The sequence below is a fragment of the Ahaetulla prasina genome, chromosome 4 (assembly GCF_028640845.1).
Source record: "Ahaetulla prasina isolate Xishuangbanna chromosome 4, ASM2864084v1, whole genome shotgun sequence".
NCBI classification, from domain to species: domain Eukaryota; kingdom Metazoa; phylum Chordata; class Lepidosauria; order Squamata; family Colubridae; genus Ahaetulla; species Ahaetulla prasina.
The window spans coordinates 104,473,749-104,493,051 of NC_080542.1; the positions used below are offsets into that span (position 1 = coordinate 104,473,749).

General features: G+C 37.8%; 1 protein-coding gene across 3 annotated transcripts in view; it reads left to right on the forward strand.

Moving 5' to 3' along the window:
* The first annotated feature begins 278 nt into the window (after positions 1-278).
* Positions 279-19,303, forward strand: part of GSDME (gasdermin E) — a 31,699-nt gene continuing 12,674 nt past the window's right edge. Inside the window, exons 1-6 of one of the 3 annotated variants that reach the window (XM_058184145.1) lie at positions 300-459; positions 2,370-2,615; positions 6,209-6,401; positions 7,274-7,445; positions 12,603-12,723; positions 18,308-18,493. In XM_058184145.1, coding sequence (XP_058040128.1) covers positions 2,399-2,615; positions 6,209-6,401; positions 7,274-7,445; positions 12,603-12,723; positions 18,308-18,493 — 889 coding nt within the window. In that variant the 5' untranslated portion in view covers positions 300-459; positions 2,370-2,398. Of the gene's footprint in view, positions 460-2,369; positions 2,616-6,208; positions 6,402-7,273; positions 7,446-12,602; positions 12,724-18,307; positions 18,494-19,303 lie in introns of all 3 variants that reach the window. The other 2 variants (XM_058184146.1, XM_058184147.1) reach the window with 2 other exon arrangements.

The window sequence follows — 19,303 nt, forward strand, 5'->3', positions numbered from 1 at the left end:
GCCTAAAAAGAAAGGTCCTTTAAGTAACCTCTTAAGCAGCCGGGCACATCTAAATACAAAAACTATTATTATGCAAGAAAATAAATAAAACAACTTCCAATTAGTCAGCTTTCAAATGAATGCAGGACCGTTGTATCCCATTCATTGCTACGTCACGCTGTTTGCATCGTGGGCGAGTCCGTCAGTTCGTATTTGTTACAGCGCTGGCAGAGGCAGCATCTAGCCACGCCTCGTTCGGAGCCCATCTCCTCCTTTGCTGGTCACGAGCGAATAAAAAACAAGAAACCGCGAGTTCGGAAAGCGAATCAGGAGAAGGCTCGGCTACAGTCGAGTGGGGAGGCATCGCAGTGTGGAGCAACAGGCCCTGACAATAGAGTGTGGACGGGAGCAATTGTGGACGGGAGCAATTGCGAAGCCCAAGGTCTTCCGCCGCGGAGTTCTCGTCGGCGCTGGGAAATTGTGAGTAAAAAGAAAGAAGCGTAAGGGAGGTTATGGATGCTATTCTAGGTGAAAGCCGCGTTTTCCCTCACTGGGGTAAATGATCCTTTCTTGCCCTTTTTTCCTCCTGCAAAGCCTACATTTTTTCTCCTGTAAAACCTAATGGTGTTTTGTATCGTACCAAGTCTAGCTAGTGTCTCCCACTCGTTTGGCTTTCATCCGCTTGATGCTCTTGTCCTCTTCTAGTAGAGCGCATCCCTCTGCCTCTCTCTCAGCGACCGAGACAAGGCGAGATTCACCCACTTCAGCCTCTCCCGCCCTCTCAACCTGAACTGTCGCTGTCTCGCTTTCTCCTTCCTCATGAAGATCTTCCTGTTCAAGTACTGTATGGTTAGATTGGGCTGGGGGTGGAGTGCTCTTACGGTTCGTAAATTGCATAGATGATCCAAATTAATACTAAGCCCTTTCTTTATCTCCTATGCAATTTATATAGTTTTACAATGTGAAAGTAAACTAAAACCACCAAAAGTTTCTATTTTAGTTTACTGTTTTTCAATCTCGGCAGTTTCTAAGATTGCTGAAACTTCCAAAATTCCCATCAGCACAGAGAAAGGCTGCTTTGTAGTTTGAATTTAAACAGAAAAGGGTTGCTTTGTTTTGGCTTCTTGCTGTCTTACAACTACAGCTGTATGTTTATTACACAAACACAATGTGTAGCTACGGCTTTTATTTTTATTTCTGCCACTGTTTATTTATTTTATTTATTTATTTATTGTTCAAATTTATATACCGCCCTATCTCCCACAGGACTCAGGGCGGTTTACAGGCATTTAAAAAACAGATAAATACAATCTAAAAACAATTAAAAAACTTATTATAAAGCCTAACAATTAAAATAATTAAAAATATAAAAAATAAAACCCCACTTAAAACCCATTAATTAAAACCTAACTCAGTCCTGCGCAATGAAATAAGTATGTTTTGAGCTCACGGCGGAAGGTCCGAAGGTCCGGAAGTTGACGAAGTCCCGGGGGCAGTTCGTTCCAGAGGGTGGGAGCCCCCACAGAGAAGGCCCTCCCCCTGGGCGCCACCAGACGACATTGCCTCGCTGACGGCACCCTGAGGAGTCCCTCCCTGTGAGAGCGCACGGGTCGATGAGAGGTACATGCTGTTGGCATTGCACATGCTGTTGGCATAGTCTCTAATCTATAGAGCAATGAATGGTGTTATTTTGTTAAATGGGAAAAAAAATCCATCAGAGGTGAAAGAAGTGCATAATGGTATTTTTCATTGCCATAAACTGCATAAATATGTTTGCCGACAGTCACCAACTCCCTATCTAAAATCAGATTTATGTTACAATACTGCATTTTTAAAAAAAATTTCCTTACTTTGGTTAAAATAAGTTATTCTTTTGTTTTCTTATAGCAACAAAGTTGCAAAGTATGACTGGGTAGAACTTTTATAAGTACAAATCAATCTTATTTATACAGGTATACTTTAAACTATAGTCCTTGCCTTAAAACTATTTTTAGCAACTTTGAAGTTGTAACAGCACTGAAAAAAGTAACTTATGATATAGGTCCTTACGAATATTGCAGCATTCACGTGACCAGAATTTGGACCCTTGGCAACCCAACATGTACTTATGATAATTGCAGCATACTAAGATCCTGTGATTATCATTTGTAACCTTCCCAAGATGCTTTCTGATAAGCAAAGTCAGTGGGACAAGCTGGATTTGCTTAATGACCAGGTGATTCACTTAATAACTGTGCAAAAAAGGTTGTAAAATTGAGTTGTTAACAACTGCCATGCTTAGCAACAAAAATATTGGTCCCAACTGAGGTAACAAGTCAAAGACTACCTAGTAAATGGATATTTTTCCTCAAACTATTTGTATTTCTCACGTTTTTATTTTTTTTCTCCAGATTTTTGTTGAATATCTCCCATCCTTAGGATGTTTGCAAAAGCAACCAAGACTTTTGTGAAGGAGGTGGATTGTGGAGGAGACTTAATCTCTGTGTCATCCCTGAATAATTTAGATAAATTACAGTTCTTGAACTTAGTCACAAAGAAAAAGAAAACGTGGTGCTGGCAAAATCCAAAGTATCATCTCTCATCAGTTTCATTGAATGATCTGCTTTCTGAAGATATGCATGAACCTATAAAGCCAGGTAGAGTCACAGTTATACACTGTTATAAAAGATAAGAAGAAGTGCAAAGTCCTGTGCATTATTGTGCAAAGGACCTGCTTTATTATTGTTGAACTTTGAAATAGTTATCATTTTTCCCCAAAAGTTAGATACAGCAATATTATTTTACATGTCATTTTGTTTTCTTGTTAGTTTTCTGGAAGTTTTTGCTGGCTTTTGGAAGTTTTTCTGGAAGTTTTCAAAATCTATTTTCAATCAAAATAGTTCAGATGGATCTATTGTATAATAATTTAGTTTGTGAAATTACAGTTTTATTGATGAAAATAATGCTATTAAAGTTTAATAGTGCTATTAAACTTGCCTGCAGTACTTAATATGATTTCTTACAGACGAATAAGTGCTAAAGTCTGACCATTCAGTGGATGCCTACAGTTGTACTCAGAAAGCATTTTGACTATTCAGAATAGCAGTAATTAGTGATAACATTTTGTCTACAATTGCTAAATTAATATCTGTTGACAATTTAGGAAATCATTGCTTTTAATCAGTTGGAAATAGATGATCTCAGATTTAAATTGAATTCAGGCATAATTTCCTGAAAAGCCACTAGTTGTGGTGTTGTTAGTTGCGAAGTCGTGTCTGACCCATTGCGACCCCATGGACAACATTCCCCCAGGCCTTCCTATCCTCTACCATCCTCTGGAGTCCATTTAAACTCACACCTACTGCTTCAGTGACTCCATCCAGCCACCTCATTCTCTGTCGTCCCGTTCTTCTTTTGCCCTCAATCTTTCCCAGCATTAGGCTTTTCTCCAGTGTGTCCTTTCTTCTCATTAGGTGGCCTAATGTATTTCAGTTTCATCTTCAGGATTTGGCCTTCTAAAGAGCAGTCAGGGTTGATCTCCTCTAGGACTAATTTGTTTGTTCGCCTTGCAGTCCAAGGGACTCATAGGAGTCTTCTCCAGTACCAGAGTTCAAAGGCCTCAATTCTTTGGTGCTCAGCCTTTCTTATGGTCAACTTTCACAGCCATACATTGCAACTGGGAAAACCATAGCCTTGACTATACACACTTTTCTTGGCAGGGTGATGTCTCTGCTAAGCCATTAGTAGTTTAGTTAAAAAAAACTTCTACAACTAATATAACTGAAGACAAATAATTTTTCTTTAAGAAAATTGCTTTTACTTGCTATTTTAGGATAGCAAATTTGTGGGTTACAATTCAGGATCATTGAAGAACTTCATTATTTTCTGTTTTCAAAGATGTCAAAGATTTTTGGCTTTAAATTGATACCTTGTTCTTTTACTGAAGTGAAGTTGATGTATCTTGCTCTGACTACTGTTAACAGCATCTTATTGATTGAGTTCTGATGCCATGCTAAATCATAATGTAATTTCGTTTTAGTTTTGTTCTGGCTCTGTGAGAACTCAGTCTTATGGTTTGCAAACTATGTTTTTTAAATTAAGCGGGAATGTGTAAAATATTGGATTTTGTTTTTTTCTCCTATAACTCATTGGCTATTTTATGAATACAGGTCATCCTTAACTTACAACTGTTCTTTTAGTGACCGTTCGAAGTTACAACGGCACTGAAAAAAATGATTTATGACCATTTTCTCACTTGGGACTGTTGCAGAATCCCCATGATCATGTAATCAAAATCTGGATGCTTCACAACTGGTTCATATTTAAGACAGTTGCAGTGTCCTAGGGTCATGTCATCATCTTTTGTGACTTTCTGTCAAGCAAAGTCAATGAGGAAGCCAGATTCACTTAACAAACGTGTTACTAACAACTGCAGTGATTCACTTAACTACATATGTTGTGGCTGGAAGTGGGGGGGGGGATTATTGCTGGGTTTTTTTTAGTATCTTTATTTTATTTATACTGTGGTTTTATTGTTTGTAAGCTGCCTAGAGTCACTGTGAGCAAGTAGGCAGCAATATACATTTTCCAAATAAATAAACTGTGGCAAGAAAGGTTATAAAATGGGTCAAAATTCACTTAGCAACTATCCTGTCTAGCAACATAAATTTTGAGTTCAATTGTGATCATAAGTCAAGGACTATCTATAGTCTACAAATCATTTCCCATTCACAGCCTAGAAAATGATGGAATGATTAGTTAGATAATCATTCATAATCATAACCAGGAGAAAAACCCAGAACACCAGAATCTTTTTTTATTTTCTATATAACCTGCCTTTCTGCTCTGGTGAATAAATAATGCAGCTAATAAGATTTAAAAATAAAAATAGGACATGGAAAGTTAAAATATACATATATTCATCATCAATTTGCCAATAAGCATAGCTTAGTGTTAATGCCTTTGACATGACGCCTTGAAACATGAATATATATCTCCTTGAGTAGCCAGCAGTCCCTCTGCCCTGACTGGCTTTTTATAGTAAAAACATAGAAAATTGGAGTGACAAATGTCACTCTTTAGTATCATCTTAGTTTCCCTATTTTGTTGTTGTTGGGAATTAGGGTTCCTTGTCCAGAAGAAGGACAAAAGGATTCAAGGATAGCAGGTATTGTTCCATGGGACTGAAAAACTAAAGGAGGATAGAAAGCTGCATATGGTGAATCAGTGCTCTTTAAATGTGTACATACAGTGTAATAATTTTATAATTGGGCAACCCATTTTCAAAAAGAGGTTTATTATGATGTATCAGTAACAGTAAAAGTAGAATTCAGAGATGCCATGAATGATTTACTATAGCTTCTGCAACTCAGTCTACTTCAAACATGTCAGGACAACAGCCCTTGAAAGGTTTTCTTTGTTTTATTGACTCTTAGGATTCATTTGATACTTTTAAATTAGCCTTTTAAGTTATAGAAGAAAATGAATATGAAAGTAACCTCTTATAATTAAGATTTAGCTTGAGAGTATAGGATTGCATATTACCCCAACACAAATGTGAGACCCAAGAAATTTAGAATAGGAAGTGTCTGTTCTGTGCTGGTCTTTCAAATATATGATTAGTCCCATTTCTTCTTAAATTTTTCATTGGCTAAAAGTTATTATTTCAGTGTGCTTTTGGGCGGGGTTGACTTTAATATCCAGCAAGATTTGTATCAAGTTGTTTTATTTCCTGTATCCTTAATTTCATTCTTCATTCACTGTATTGTCCAGAGTCCATCAGAAGTAGGAGTGGACTGTGGGGTGGTATAAATAAATGGCAAAGCATGGCAAGACTTTTATTTTGTGACCATTTTGTTTTCACAGTGGATAGACAGAATAACTTCTGGGGGAATTCAGAGAACTGTTACTTGGAATGACTGCTATTTTTCTTTAAATGTCACATGTGCATGCATCCTTTCAAATTATTGAAGGTTTATAGCATACGGATCCATATATTTTAAGGATGGGGAACTTATGACAAAGAAGCTGCATTTATTTTAATATCATGTGAAGGACCATGGATTCTCCACCTTTCTTTACTCATTCATAAACATTTTTAAATACAGGGAGCAGTGTAAAATAATGACTAAGTCAGTCAGTGATTAAGTTAGTCAATATGTTTTGTTATCAATAGTGTTTGATTTTTTTAAAAAAAATTACGTTGTGCTCCAGTTTAATGTTTAATTTGGATATGTTGCTTTTCCCCCAGTTATTGTAGAATCTGACTTTGTGAAGTATGAAGGCAAGTTTGAAAACTGCATTAGAGGAAGCATTGATACTTCATTAGGAAGAATTAATTTAGGAACTGGAGGAAGTGATGTTGTGGAAAGTCTGTCCTCTTTTGGAAATCTTAAAAAGCAAGAAGTTGACTTGCACAAGCTTATGAAAGATTTGAAGGGAAGGTAAATATTTATTTTATTCATTTATGGTATCTATAAATAGTTTTACTGTACAGGCTTTTAAAGGGAGATTAAAAATGGCATCTTTGTGAAGTTTAAAAACAGGAATTATTTTGAAATGTTTTACAGATATTTGGAATTGAATAAATAATAAAGCAGTAAAAATGGTGATGATGAAAATCACGTTTTCTGGAATTAATATAAATTTACTAGAGAGTTTAGAAATGCTACCATGTTTCCCTGTCTTATATTTTTTTGAACCTTGAAATAAGCGCTTGGCCTTATTGCCATGTGCTCAAAAGCTCAATTGGGCTTATTATCAGAGGATGTCTTATTTTGGGGGAAATAGCGTATTGATGACCAGATTTAGTTTGTATTATAGCTAAGGTAGTTGGATGGAATCATGTTCATAATTATACTCCATTACTAATTTTATTTTGCCCCAGTCATTCAGTTTTAGCCCAAGCTAACTCATACGGTTGTTGTAGGATAATTAGAGTCCTCTCATGTATGCCATATTGACTTCTCAAGAATGAATAGGTAAATATACTCTTATATCTGTTTTGAAAGAGATGGGAGACTTGAATATGGAGCATTTGTGAAGATGGCTGATAGAGCACTGGAAAATCTGATGTTAGTTTGTAATTCAGTCATAAATCCAATACTATTACTGTGAAAGTATATTTTTTGTAAAGGCTGCTTGTATCCAAATGCAGTGACCCAACACATTTTTTAATATATTTCTGATTGGTATATTAGCTGTTTGCTCCTAAAGAGTAAATTGTTTATCAACTTGTTATAGGAAACAATATTAAGTCCAGCTATTAAAAAGAAGCTTTTTTTCATAGTAATTTAATGTGTTTTTTCTCCTTTAGGTCAATAAATGTACGGACTTCATTGTTGGAACAAATGCTTGAAAGAAAGAATGATGTTCTTTGTATCCTTATAGAAAAAATATTGACAACTCAGAAATGTTTAATATCTGAACATATTCAAAAAGAGGAAAAACTTGCTGGAATGGTGGGAATAAGTACAAAAATTATAAAGGTATTGATGCATAAGGAAAAATAGTGTTGGACTATTACAGCATTCTATTGTATTTTTCCATATCATCCCCCAGTAAGATGTATATAGTCTGTGTGCTCTTTAAATTCCCCTTCTGAAAAGGTTGAAATTTCATCCTTGTCCACTCCAGTCTTGTATTGCATTGCTGAATACATCCCTGTGGCTTTTGAAGCCTTTTTTTTTTTTTTTTTTTGAGAAAACAAGTACATTCATTTGTCCCCACGCACAAATAAACTTGTTTGCATTAAGTTGAAATATTAATGTTTCTGTTCAAAAATGAATGTTCTGTGCCCATGATGGCGAACCTGTGGCACATGTGCCAGAGGTGGCATGCAAAGCCTTCCCTGCTGGCAGACATGCCATCACCCCAGGTCAGATCTCAGTGGTGTTTCTTTCAAGAGCTTCTGTTTCCCTGCAAACAACGAAACAGAAACTCACAAAAGGAAAAGATCTTACCTCTTGCTGCGCTGCCGGTTTTGGGATGCCCCACCTCCCGCCGGCCAGCTAATCTGCACATGTGCGTGTGCATGTCCACGCATGCACCATGCATGTGTATGTCTGCTCATTCGGATGCATCTTTCCGTTTGGGCATGCGCACACACGCAGTTTGGGCACTTGGTGTCTAAAAGGTTCACCATCACTGTTCTATGCAGTTTGAAGACTGTGTTATTAAATCTATTTGCAATTAAATCTTAGAATGAATAAAAATTTGTACAATATTTATAAGGTGAGAATATTTGGATTAAAGTGTGATGCCCTTAACACATCCTCGCTATGGTTTTGAATTTAAATGAAAGTTACAAAGTGCTGGATGAAACTAAAGATAATTGAATCCTTTGCTCCACTTCTGTCAACAGGAGAGAAGCTCACAAGAAGTTAATTATAGAGATGCTCACCCCAGCTGAAAGTCACCACAAATGTATTTTCTCTAAAGATACAAGATCCATTTGAATTAAGGAGAATTCCTTGTAGTGGACCTGTCTTTTGTGAATTAACATCCCACCTAGTTCTCAAAGTCAAACTTAAGAAAACACACTTGAGAGCTGTCCAGTTTTAAAACAACTTCTAAAATACTTAGTTATGTAGAGCTTGGTGCCTTCTGAGCTTACTGATGTTTCCTAATCAACTCTGTAACATCATCAGTACCTACACAGATAATGAAACTTCTCAGAGAACACTTGTTGTTGTTAGTTGCGAAGCCGTGTCCGACCTATCATGACCCCATGGACAACATTCCTCCAGGCCTTCCTGTCCTCTACCATCCCCTGGAGTCCCTTTAAGCTCACGCCTACTGCTTCAGTGACTCCATCCAGCCACCTCATTCTCTGTCGTCCCTTTCTTCTTTTGCCCTCAATCTTTCCCAGCATTAGGCTCTTCTCCAGTGACTCCTTCCTTCTCATTAGGTGGCCAAAGTATTTCAGTTTCATCTTCAGGATCTGGCTTTCTAAAGACCAGTCAGGGTTGATCTCTAGGACTGACTTGTTTGTTCGCCTTGCAGTCCAAGGGACTCGCAGGAGTCTTTTCCAGCACCAGAGTTCAAAGACCTCAATTCTTTGGCGCTCAGCCTTTCTTATAGTCCAACTTTCACAGTCATACATTGCAACTGGGAAAACCATAACCTTGACTATACGCACTTTGTTGGCAGGATGATGTCTCTGCTTTTTAGTACGCTGTCTAGATTTGCCATAATTTTCCTCCCCAGGAGCAAGCGTCTTTTAATTTCTTGGCTGTAGTCCTCATCTGCGGTGATCTTGGAGCCCAGGAAAATAAAATTTGTTACTACCTCCATTTCTTCTCCATCTCCATCTCCATGCCAGGAATTGAACAGGTCGGATGCCATGATTTTAGTTTTCTTAATGTTGAGTTGAGATTTTAGTTTTCTTAATGTTGAGTTTCAAACCAACTTTTGCACTTTCCTTCTTCACCCGCATCAAGAGGCTTTTTAGTTCCTCTTCGCTTTCTGCCATTAGAGTGGTATCATCTGCATATCTGAGGTTGTTGATATTTCTCCCGGCAATCTTAATCAACTTTTGATTCATCCAGCCCCGCCTTTCTCATGATGTGCTCTGCATATAAGTTAAATAGGCAGGGCGATAATATAGAGCCTTGCCGGACTCCTTTCCCAATTTTGAACCAATCAGTGGTTCCGTGTCCAGTTCTCACTGTTGCTTCTTGACCTGCATATAGGTTTCTCAAGAGATAAATAAGATGGTCTGGTACTCCCATCTCTTTAAGAACTTGCCACAATTTGTTGTGATCCACACAATAAAAGGCTTTAGCATAGTCAATAAAGCAGAAGTAGATGTTTTTCTGGAACTCCTAGCTTTCTCCATGATCCAGCATATGTTGGCAATTTGATCTCTAGTTTCTCTGCCTCTTTGAAATCCTGCCTGTACTTCTGGTAGTTCTCGATCCACATACTGCTGAAGCCTAGCTTGTGGGATTATAAGCATAACCTTACTACCATGTGAAATGAGTGCAATGGTGTGATAGTTTGAACATTCTTTGGCATTGCCTTTCTTTGGAATTGGAATGTAAACTGACGTTTTCCAATCCTGTGGCCACTGCTGAGTTTTCCAAATTTGCTGACAAATTGAGTGTAGCACTTTTACTGCCTCATCTTTTAAGATTTTGAATAGCTCAGCTGGAATACTGTCTCCTCCACTAGCTTTGTTGTTGCTCAGATTTCCTAAGGCCCATTTGACTTCACATTCTAGGATGTCTGTCTCAAGGTCAGTGGCCACCCCATTGTGGTTATCAGGGATGTTCAGCTCGTTCTTGTACAGTTCTTCTGTGTAATTTTGCCACCTCTTCTTAATCTCTTGTGCCTTTGTTAGGTCCCTGCCACTTTAGTCCTTTATCATGCCCATCTTTGCATGAAACGTTCCCTTCCTATCTCCAATTTTCTTGAAGGGATCTCTGGTCCTCCCTATTCTATTGTTTTCTTCTATTTCTTTGCACTGTTCATTTAAGAATGCATTCTTATCTCTTCTAGCTATTCTCTGGAATTCTGCATTCAACTGGGTGTATCTTTCTCTTTCTCCCTTGCCTTTTACTTTCCTTCTTTCCTCAGCTATTTGCAGAACTTCCTCAGACAGCCATTTTGCTTTCTTGCCTTTCTTTTTCTTTGGGATGGTTTTAGTTGCTACCTCTTGCACAATGTTGCGAACCTCCATCCATAGTTCTTCAGGCACTCTGTCTATCAGATCTAATTCCTTAAATCTATTTGTCATCTCTACTGTATATTCATCAGGGATATGATTTAGTTCATACCTGAGTGGCCTGGGGCTTTTCTCTACTTCAATTTAAGCCTAAATTTTGCAAGGAGAAGCTCATGATCTGAGCCACAGTCAGCTCCTGTTCTTGTTTTTACTGACCATATAGAGCTTCTCCATCTTTGGCTGCAGAGCACATAGTCAATCTGATTTCTGTGTTGACTGTCTGGTGATGTCCATGTATAGAATCATCTTTTAGGTTGTTGGAAAAGAGTATTTGCTATGACCATCATATTATCTTGACAGAATTCTATCAGCCTGTGCCCTGCTTCATTTTGTACTCCAAGGCCAAACTTGTCTTTTATTCCGGTTATCTTTTGGCCTCCTACTTTAGCATTCCAATCCCCCATGATGATAAGGACATCATTTTTTGGTGTTAAATCTATAAGGTGCTATAGGGCTTCATAGAACCAGTCAATTTCATCTTCAGCACCAGTGGTTGGGGCATAAATTTGGACGACTGTGATATTGAATGGTTTGCCTTGGATTTGAAATGAGATCATTCTGTCATTTTGGGGATTGTATCCCAGTATTGCTTTTCCTACTCTTTTATTGATTATGAAGGCTACTCCATTTCATCTGAGGGATTCATGTCCGCAGTAGTATACCTGATGGTCATCTGAATTAAATTCACCCATTCCTGTCCATTTTAGTTCCCTGATTCCTAAGATGTCGAGTTCAGTCTTGTCATCTCTTGTTTGACCACGTCCAGCTTACCTTGATTCATGGATCTTACATTCCAGGTTCCTATGAAGAAAACATCTTTACAGCATTGGACTTTCCTTTCACCACCAGATACATCCATAGCTGAGCGTCCTTTCGGCTTTGGCCCAGTCGCTTCATTCTTTCTGGCACTACTAGTACTAGCCCTCCGCTCTTCCCCAGTAGCATATTGGACACCTTCCGACCTGAGGGGCTCATCTTCCGGCATCATATCTTTTTTCCTTTTTGTACTGTCTATGGGGTTTTCATGGCAAAGATACTGGAGTGGGTTGCCATTTCCTTCTCCAGTGGATCACGTTTTGTCAGAACTCTCTGCTATGACCTGTCCGTCTTATGTGTCCCTGCATGGCATAGCTCACAGCTTCATTGAGCTACGCAAGCCCCTTCGCCACGACAAGGCAGTAATCCATGAAGGGCAGAGAACACTAAAGACTCCAATTTCAAGATACATATATTCTCATTTATTTATGCACTCGTTTCTGTTTAAATCTGTTTAACAAGTAACTCTTGGTACCATACCACTTTCCACATACCTTGTCATAGTCTTGGTGTCTGTCCCCCCGCCTTCAGGCCACTTATTTTATCCTTACAGCCATCCTATTAAGGCAGTGGTTCTCAAATTGTGGGTCGCGAATGACGATTTCATTCAATTTCATTCAAATGAAATCGAATGATGATTTGCCAGGGGTCGCCTAAGACCATCGGAAATATGAGAAGTATACTTGCGAGTTGAAGAATCGCGAATTCGGCTTCAGGCGCGATGAATTAAAAAAGAGAGAAATCTTTGCTCTGATGTCTCCCTCTCAAGCCAGCTGCAATCACTCCCAATTGCTAGCCTAATCTGGCTTCAGGCGCGATAAATTTAATAGGGGAGGAGTCTCCGCTTTAATGCCTCCATCCTCAAGGCAGTCGCAAGCAGTTCAGATCGCTAGCCAATACGGCTTCAGGCATGATAAATTCAAAAAACAGTTTGCCACTTTTTTGCCTCTTCTGCGGCTGCTGAGGCACACTGAGATCGCTGCCTAAAAAAAAATAATTGAAAAGTCATTTTTAAATTCTACACAATGACTCCTTTCATTTGTAAATTATGCATTTGGGAATTAATTTGCACAAATTAACCAACAATTAAACTTCTCTCTAGGTATCAGTGAATGAAAATGGGAATATGATCAAGAACTCTAATGTGGTATTGGAGATTCCTGCTCCAACCGCAATTGCTTATGGTGTAATAGAATTGTATATAAAATGTGACGGTCAATTTGGTAAGTAATGTAGCCACCTTCTTTTTCCTCAGGGCAGCATAAAGAGCATTTTCATCCTGATGAGCATGCTTTTTATTAGACCTAGCTAATCAGCAGAGGTTCTCTTGTCCCAACATTGCATTTTAAATTCAGTTTTATGCATACCATATATCAGTACATATGGTAATTGGTGATCATTTAAAGGGAAAGCTTACAGATGTTTTGAATCAGTATTAGAGTCAGAAACTGAATATAATACATGAGAAGATGTAGATGCAGGTTAAACCAAGGCATTCAAGCATTTTATCCCGTTGCAAATTATAGATTCTACTATAGGCAGAAAAAGAGAAGACTTGCTTATATGATCAATTTCCCCTAACAATGGATCTTAAGGATTTTGACAACAGAATGCTGTTATTTGTTTCTATCTATCTATCTATCTATCTATCGATCGTATCTTTTGCATAGCATACAATGTCAGGGAAATCTACACATGCTAGACACACAAGGCATATTCTGACAATCTGGATTGCTAGTTCATTCTATTTGATGCTTATTTGTCTTTCCTTAGTGCATTGCAGGGGGGCAAAGTAGCTTATACCAGCTGACTAGCAGCACTTAGGTTGCTGTCTCTTCTGGGCTCCTCTGTTGAACTTGCTCACCTCTTGTCACAATGCCTTGCACCTGACCAGGTCCAGTGCTTCCACTCTCTGCACACAAACACAGTTTTTCCCACTGGAATGGTACCCATGTATCTACTTACAATATTGCATGCTTTCAAACTGCTGGTTTGATATCAGCTGAGATTGATCAACGGGAGCTCACTCCATGTCACAGAGCCAGGCTCAAATTGCCAGAGTGCAGACTGTTTCTGGCTGGCAGTTCCAGCATCATTAAGCCACTGCACCACTGCATCCTCTTTTAGTATATACACTCTTATCTCAGCATATGAAATGTTTAAAATACGTATATCCTTAGAGTACAACTTATACTTTCTTCACTTCATATCTCATCTCTTAAGTAAAAGCAAAATCCAAAAGTCTCATCATTCATTTCTTATCAGCAAAAATCCAGTTACCATATCTCTGGTGTTCTCTTGCTTGTTTTCTTGCAAATGTTTCATTACCCTAACTACTACTTACCTAGTTAAGGTAATGAAACATTTGCAAGAAAACAAGCAAGCTCAGAGAGCACCAAGGACCCCTCATTTCAGCTTTAAACTACAAATATTCTCCTTTATTGGTACCCTATCTCTATTTGTGCATTTTTTTAAAGTAATGAAACATCAACTAGTTTTGTTTGTATGTCCAATACCTATTTTTCAGTATTCTTCTCATTGCTTATCACAATTATCTCCACGTTCAAATTAAGGTCAAACTTAATTAAATAGCTTGTTTTTCTTTTGCAACTTCCTTGATACTCCATTTATCTATCATATTAGATAATTTTGAAGACCATTTAAAAAAAACACTTGAAAACTCACTGTTGGAGTGTTGTGCTCCATTCTTTGTTTAATTATAGAATAGAATAGAATAGAATAGAATAGAATAGAATAGAATAGAATAGAATAGAATAGAATAGAATAGAATAGAATAGAATAGAATAGAATTTTTTATTGGCCAAGTGTGATTGGACATACAAGGAATTTGTCTTGATGCATATGCTCTCAGTGTACATAAAAGAAAAGATACGTTCATCAAGGTACAACATGTACAACACAAATGATGGTCAATATATCAATATAAATCATAAGGATTGCCAGCAACAAAGTTACAGTCATACAGTCAAAAGTGGAAAGAGTTTGGTGATGGGAATGATGAGAAGATTAATGGTAGTGCAGATTTAGTAAACAGTTTGACAGTGTTGAGGGAATTATTTGTTTAGCAGAGTAATGGCCTTCGGGAAAAAACTGTTCTTGTGTCTAGTTGTTCTGGTGTGCAGTGCTCTATAGCATCGTTTTGAGGGTAGGAGTTGAAACAATTTATGTCCTGGATGTGAGGGATCTGTAAATATTTTCACGGCCCTCTTCTTGATTTGTGCAGTATACAGGTCCTCAGTGGAAGGCAGGTTGGTAGCAATTATTTTTTCTGCAGTTCTAATTATCCTCTGAAGTCTGTGTCTTTCTTGTTGGGTTGCAGAACCAAACCAGACAGTTACAGAGGTGCAAATGACAGACTCAATAATTCCTCTGTAGAATTGGATCAGCAGCTCCTTGGGCAGTTTGAGCTTTCTGAATTGGCGCAGAAAGAACATTCTTTGTTGTCCTTTTTTGATTATGTTTTTGATGTTAGCTGTCCATTTTAGATCTTGCGATATGATAGAACCTAGAAATTTGAAGGTTTCTACTGTTGACACTGTGTTGTCTAGTATTGTGAGAGGTGGAAGCATGTAAGGGTTTCTCCTAAAGTCTACCACCATTTCTACAGTTTTGAGTGCGTTCAGTTCCAGATTGTTTCGGTCACATCACGAGGCTAGTCGTTTGACCTCTCGTCTATATGCGAATTCGTCATTGTCTCGAATGAGACCGATCACTGTTGTGTCATCTGCGAACTTCAGTAGTTTAACAGATGGATAGTTGGAGAGGCAGTCATTGGTATACAGAGAGAAGAGAAGTGGGGAGAGCACACAGCCTTGGGGGGCCCCTGTGCCCCTGTACAGGTATCTGATGTGATTCTGCTTAGCTTCACCTGCTACTTCCTGTTTGTTAGGAAGCTTGTGATCCACTTACAAGTCTGTTCAGGTACCTGTAGCTGGTTTAGCTTAGTTAGAAGAGTGTCTGGAATGATGGTATTGAATGCTGAACTAAAGTCTACAAAGAGGACCCTTGCATAGGTCTTTGGAGATTTAAGATGTTGTAGTATGTAGTACAGAGCCATATTAACAGCATCCTCTGTTGATCTTATTTGCTTGGTATGCAAATTGCAAGGGATCTAACAGCAGATCCTTGATGGTTTTCAAGTAGGAAAGCACTAGCCTTTCAAAGGTTTTTATGACTACAGATGTTAAAGCAACTGGTCTGTAGTCATTCAATTCTTTGATGGTGGGCTTCTTCGGCACTGGGATGATGGTAGAGCGTTTGAAGCAAGAAGGAACATAGCACATTTCTAGTGATTTATTGAAGATGTGGGTGAAGATGGGGGCCAATTGGTCAGCACAGACTTTTAAGCAAGAAAGAGTTATCTTGTCTAGGCCTGGAGCTTTTCCTAGCTTTTGTCTGTGAAATAAGTCCTGCACTTCCTTTTCTGTGAACACTAGGGGTTGTGAATCCAATGGGATGGGGTCAGTTGTAGGACGCTTGGCTGTTTTTGGTGTGTCTGAGATGGGGGTTGTGGAGATAGGTGGCTGTAATTTCCTTTCAAACCTGCAGTAAAACTCATTCAGGTCATCTGCCAGATGTTGATTATCTTCAGCCTGGGATGGAGGTTTGCTGTAGCCGGTGATATTTTTAAGAGTTTTCCACATGTTTGCTGGTTCATTTGCTGAAAACTGATTCTTTAGCTTTTCAGAATAGCTTCTTTTTGCTGCTCTGATCTCTGATCTCCCTTGTTAGTACATTTCTGGCTTGAGTGTACAGCATTTTATTTAATGAGTTATCACAGCTACACTGTAGTAAGTTTTTTTTTTATTCAGTTGTTGATTTTCTAACTGGAGGTCATGGAAGACCCTAATCTGATACCAGGATAAATGCTATCTCTAAATCTTGATAAATACCTGTAGCAGCATCTCTTTTATTCTTGGCATACATAGCTATATCATTACATTTCAAATTTCTTTTTACAGTTTGAATAGTAAAACATTTTCTCAACAATCATGGTAAAACTCTCATGCTCTCCTGAGTTGTTTGACATTCATATATTTTTCAAATATGTACCTTGACTTACTTTTTATTGCTTCTTTGTAATATCAGTGTTCCCTCTTATTTATCAGTCACACCAGGTATGTTGTTCTTTGAATGCTTTAAATATTCCTGTAAATCAGACTCCCCATAGCCTTTTGAGTTAAAAACTCAAAACACAGTGTGTTGTTGCCAGTTAATACCACAGAGGTACAATAATATTAGGTTAAAGAGAGAGGTAAAGAAAAGAGATGATTTATTCTTGAGGAGTATCACAAAGGCATTAAAACATTTGTGACATCACCATAAATGTGATAAGTCATGCTAGATTTTTTTTGTTTTTTTAATCTGCATTAATGCTTTTGGAAAGGAAGATTTGGAATGGGGATGCTTTTACACAGATGAAAGTTACAAATTCAATTGCATTGTGTTGCTTCTTCTTAAAGCTACTTACTGGTGCATCTCCTTCAGTGATGCAGTATTCAGGAGGAGGGTGCACACACATATACATGTATTCATAGAGTACTTATGTTTATATTCTGATCATTAATTTGCAATGATATATTGATGACCTTAATATTTCTTTACTGAATACTTCTCCCATCGGTTCTAAAGTAGCAAACTGTTCTCTATTCTTTAGCTGTGTGCATTTAATTCAAACTTTGAAAGAGTCTTGAGGACATGGTATAAGGAAGGACAGAAACTTTTATATTTCATTGTAAAACAGTGAAAAAGTTATGAACATTAATATATAAACCGCCCTGAGTCCTTTGGGAGAAGGGCGGCATATAAATTAAATAAATAAATAAATTATAAATTAATAAATTAATTTTATAATAAATTCTTTGTATGCCACCTAGAGACACTGTTGAGAGATAGCCAGCTATACAATATAAATTATGTGTATGCTTGTGTGTATAAATAAATAAAATTGCAAGTCCAGCCTACTTAATGTTATGGAACTAATTTTCCAAATATATGGTGGACTTTTCCTTATTGTAAACTCTAGACCAGAGGTAGTCAACCTTTTTATACCTACCACCCACTTTTGTATCTCGGTTAGTTGTAAAATTTTCTAATTGCCCACCGGGTCCCCAGTAATGCACCGTGTATTGTTGTCTGTGCATACCTCTCACGCATCGTGGATTGGGTTGGGGGGGGCGCGATAGCTGGGTGATGTGGGCGGAGATGCGCGAGTTATTCTGGGATGAGGCTCTTTTGTTTGCGGTCACACTATAGCACCATTTAGTTTCACTTCGGTAACGTGAACTAAATTTATGTGCAGGTAATGCAAATAGTATATTTTCAGAAATTTAAATTGTCACGGAGAATTTTATGAAAACCTAATGAAAATGTTTTTAAATAATGCTATGAATTTGTTTTTTTAAAGTCAATTAAATTTAAAAAAAGGAAAGTGCTTCAGTGTCGGACAAAACCCCTACCGCCCACCATGAAAGCTGGAATGCCCACTAGTGGGTGGTAGGACCAAGTTGACTACCACTGCTCTAGACTCTATCTACCAGTGAAAATAGCTTGGTGGAAATCACAGAGAACATCTTTATTCTTCTTATTAAATAGGTGATTTCTGATTTGTTACCCCCAACTGGATAAACATTTTATGAATGGGCAAGATCTCAATATAAAATAATTTAACGCTAATCAGAATACTAAGAGGTAATCTATTTGTTGTTCTTCATATTATGGGAAGGAGTGGGAGCTGTAAATCAAAAGTTACCTGAAAATAAGATAGCCAAACTATTCCTTTTGTAGAATTGTGCCTCCTTCATGACCAACAAGGTGGTTTTGAAAGGGGAGCTATAGAAGGGCCATCTTACCATTCTTCAGCCTTCAAAGATGCTTGCTGCCCTCATCTTTTTGATGTTGTGGATAATGAGAAACTTTCTGGACCTGAAAGCCCTATTCCAAGTGAGGCTTCTCTTAACATTCTAAGCAAAGGTAGGGCTAAAAATTGTTCACATTTCCTGTTCATTATACTAACTTAAACCAAAATTATTTTCAGCTTAATGTGCGGTTTCGAGGATCCCAGAAACATGGTTCTAGAATTGGATGCATGTGTGTATACGCAATTCTTGATATGATTATTGCATCATAAATAGTTGGGGTTAATTCTTCCCAAAATGTACTGTATCACCAGTTGTAAATACTAAGAGCTACAATATTTACAAGTCATGGAAATTTTGTATTACTTAAACAACATTCTGAGCTTCCTCTCCTCTCTTCCCATGCTATCTTTATTATTCCTGTTACTGTGCATTTACATCTCTTAAGTGCTTGAACTAATAGGTAGTAAAAATACCAATAATCCAAGTTTCAGTTGCTGCTTTCCATACTTATCCGAGGCTGCCCAAGTGGCATAATAATGTGTTATCCCCCTTTTAAAGTTTAATTTTGAAACAAATTATGTGTGGAATTAACTATAGATATTGACCATATAAACTAATGCAATGCTTATATATTGATAATACATTATACTTATGAATGAACTTTGTTTTCTGCCCTGCAGAACCAAAGACAGCTAATTTTATATGTAACAGTAGTGGGGGGGGGAAGGAAAAGTGTTCATTTGAATAAATAGGAAGAAATTGTGATTCCTACAGTGTTAGAAAACCCATTTGCTCAGTTGAAGGGCTCAGCCCAAATCAAAATTGGTATCAACTTCCCAGCCTATATACATACATACATACATACATACATACATACATACATGTGTGTGTGTGTAAAACTCTTATCTTTCTGTAGCAAAAG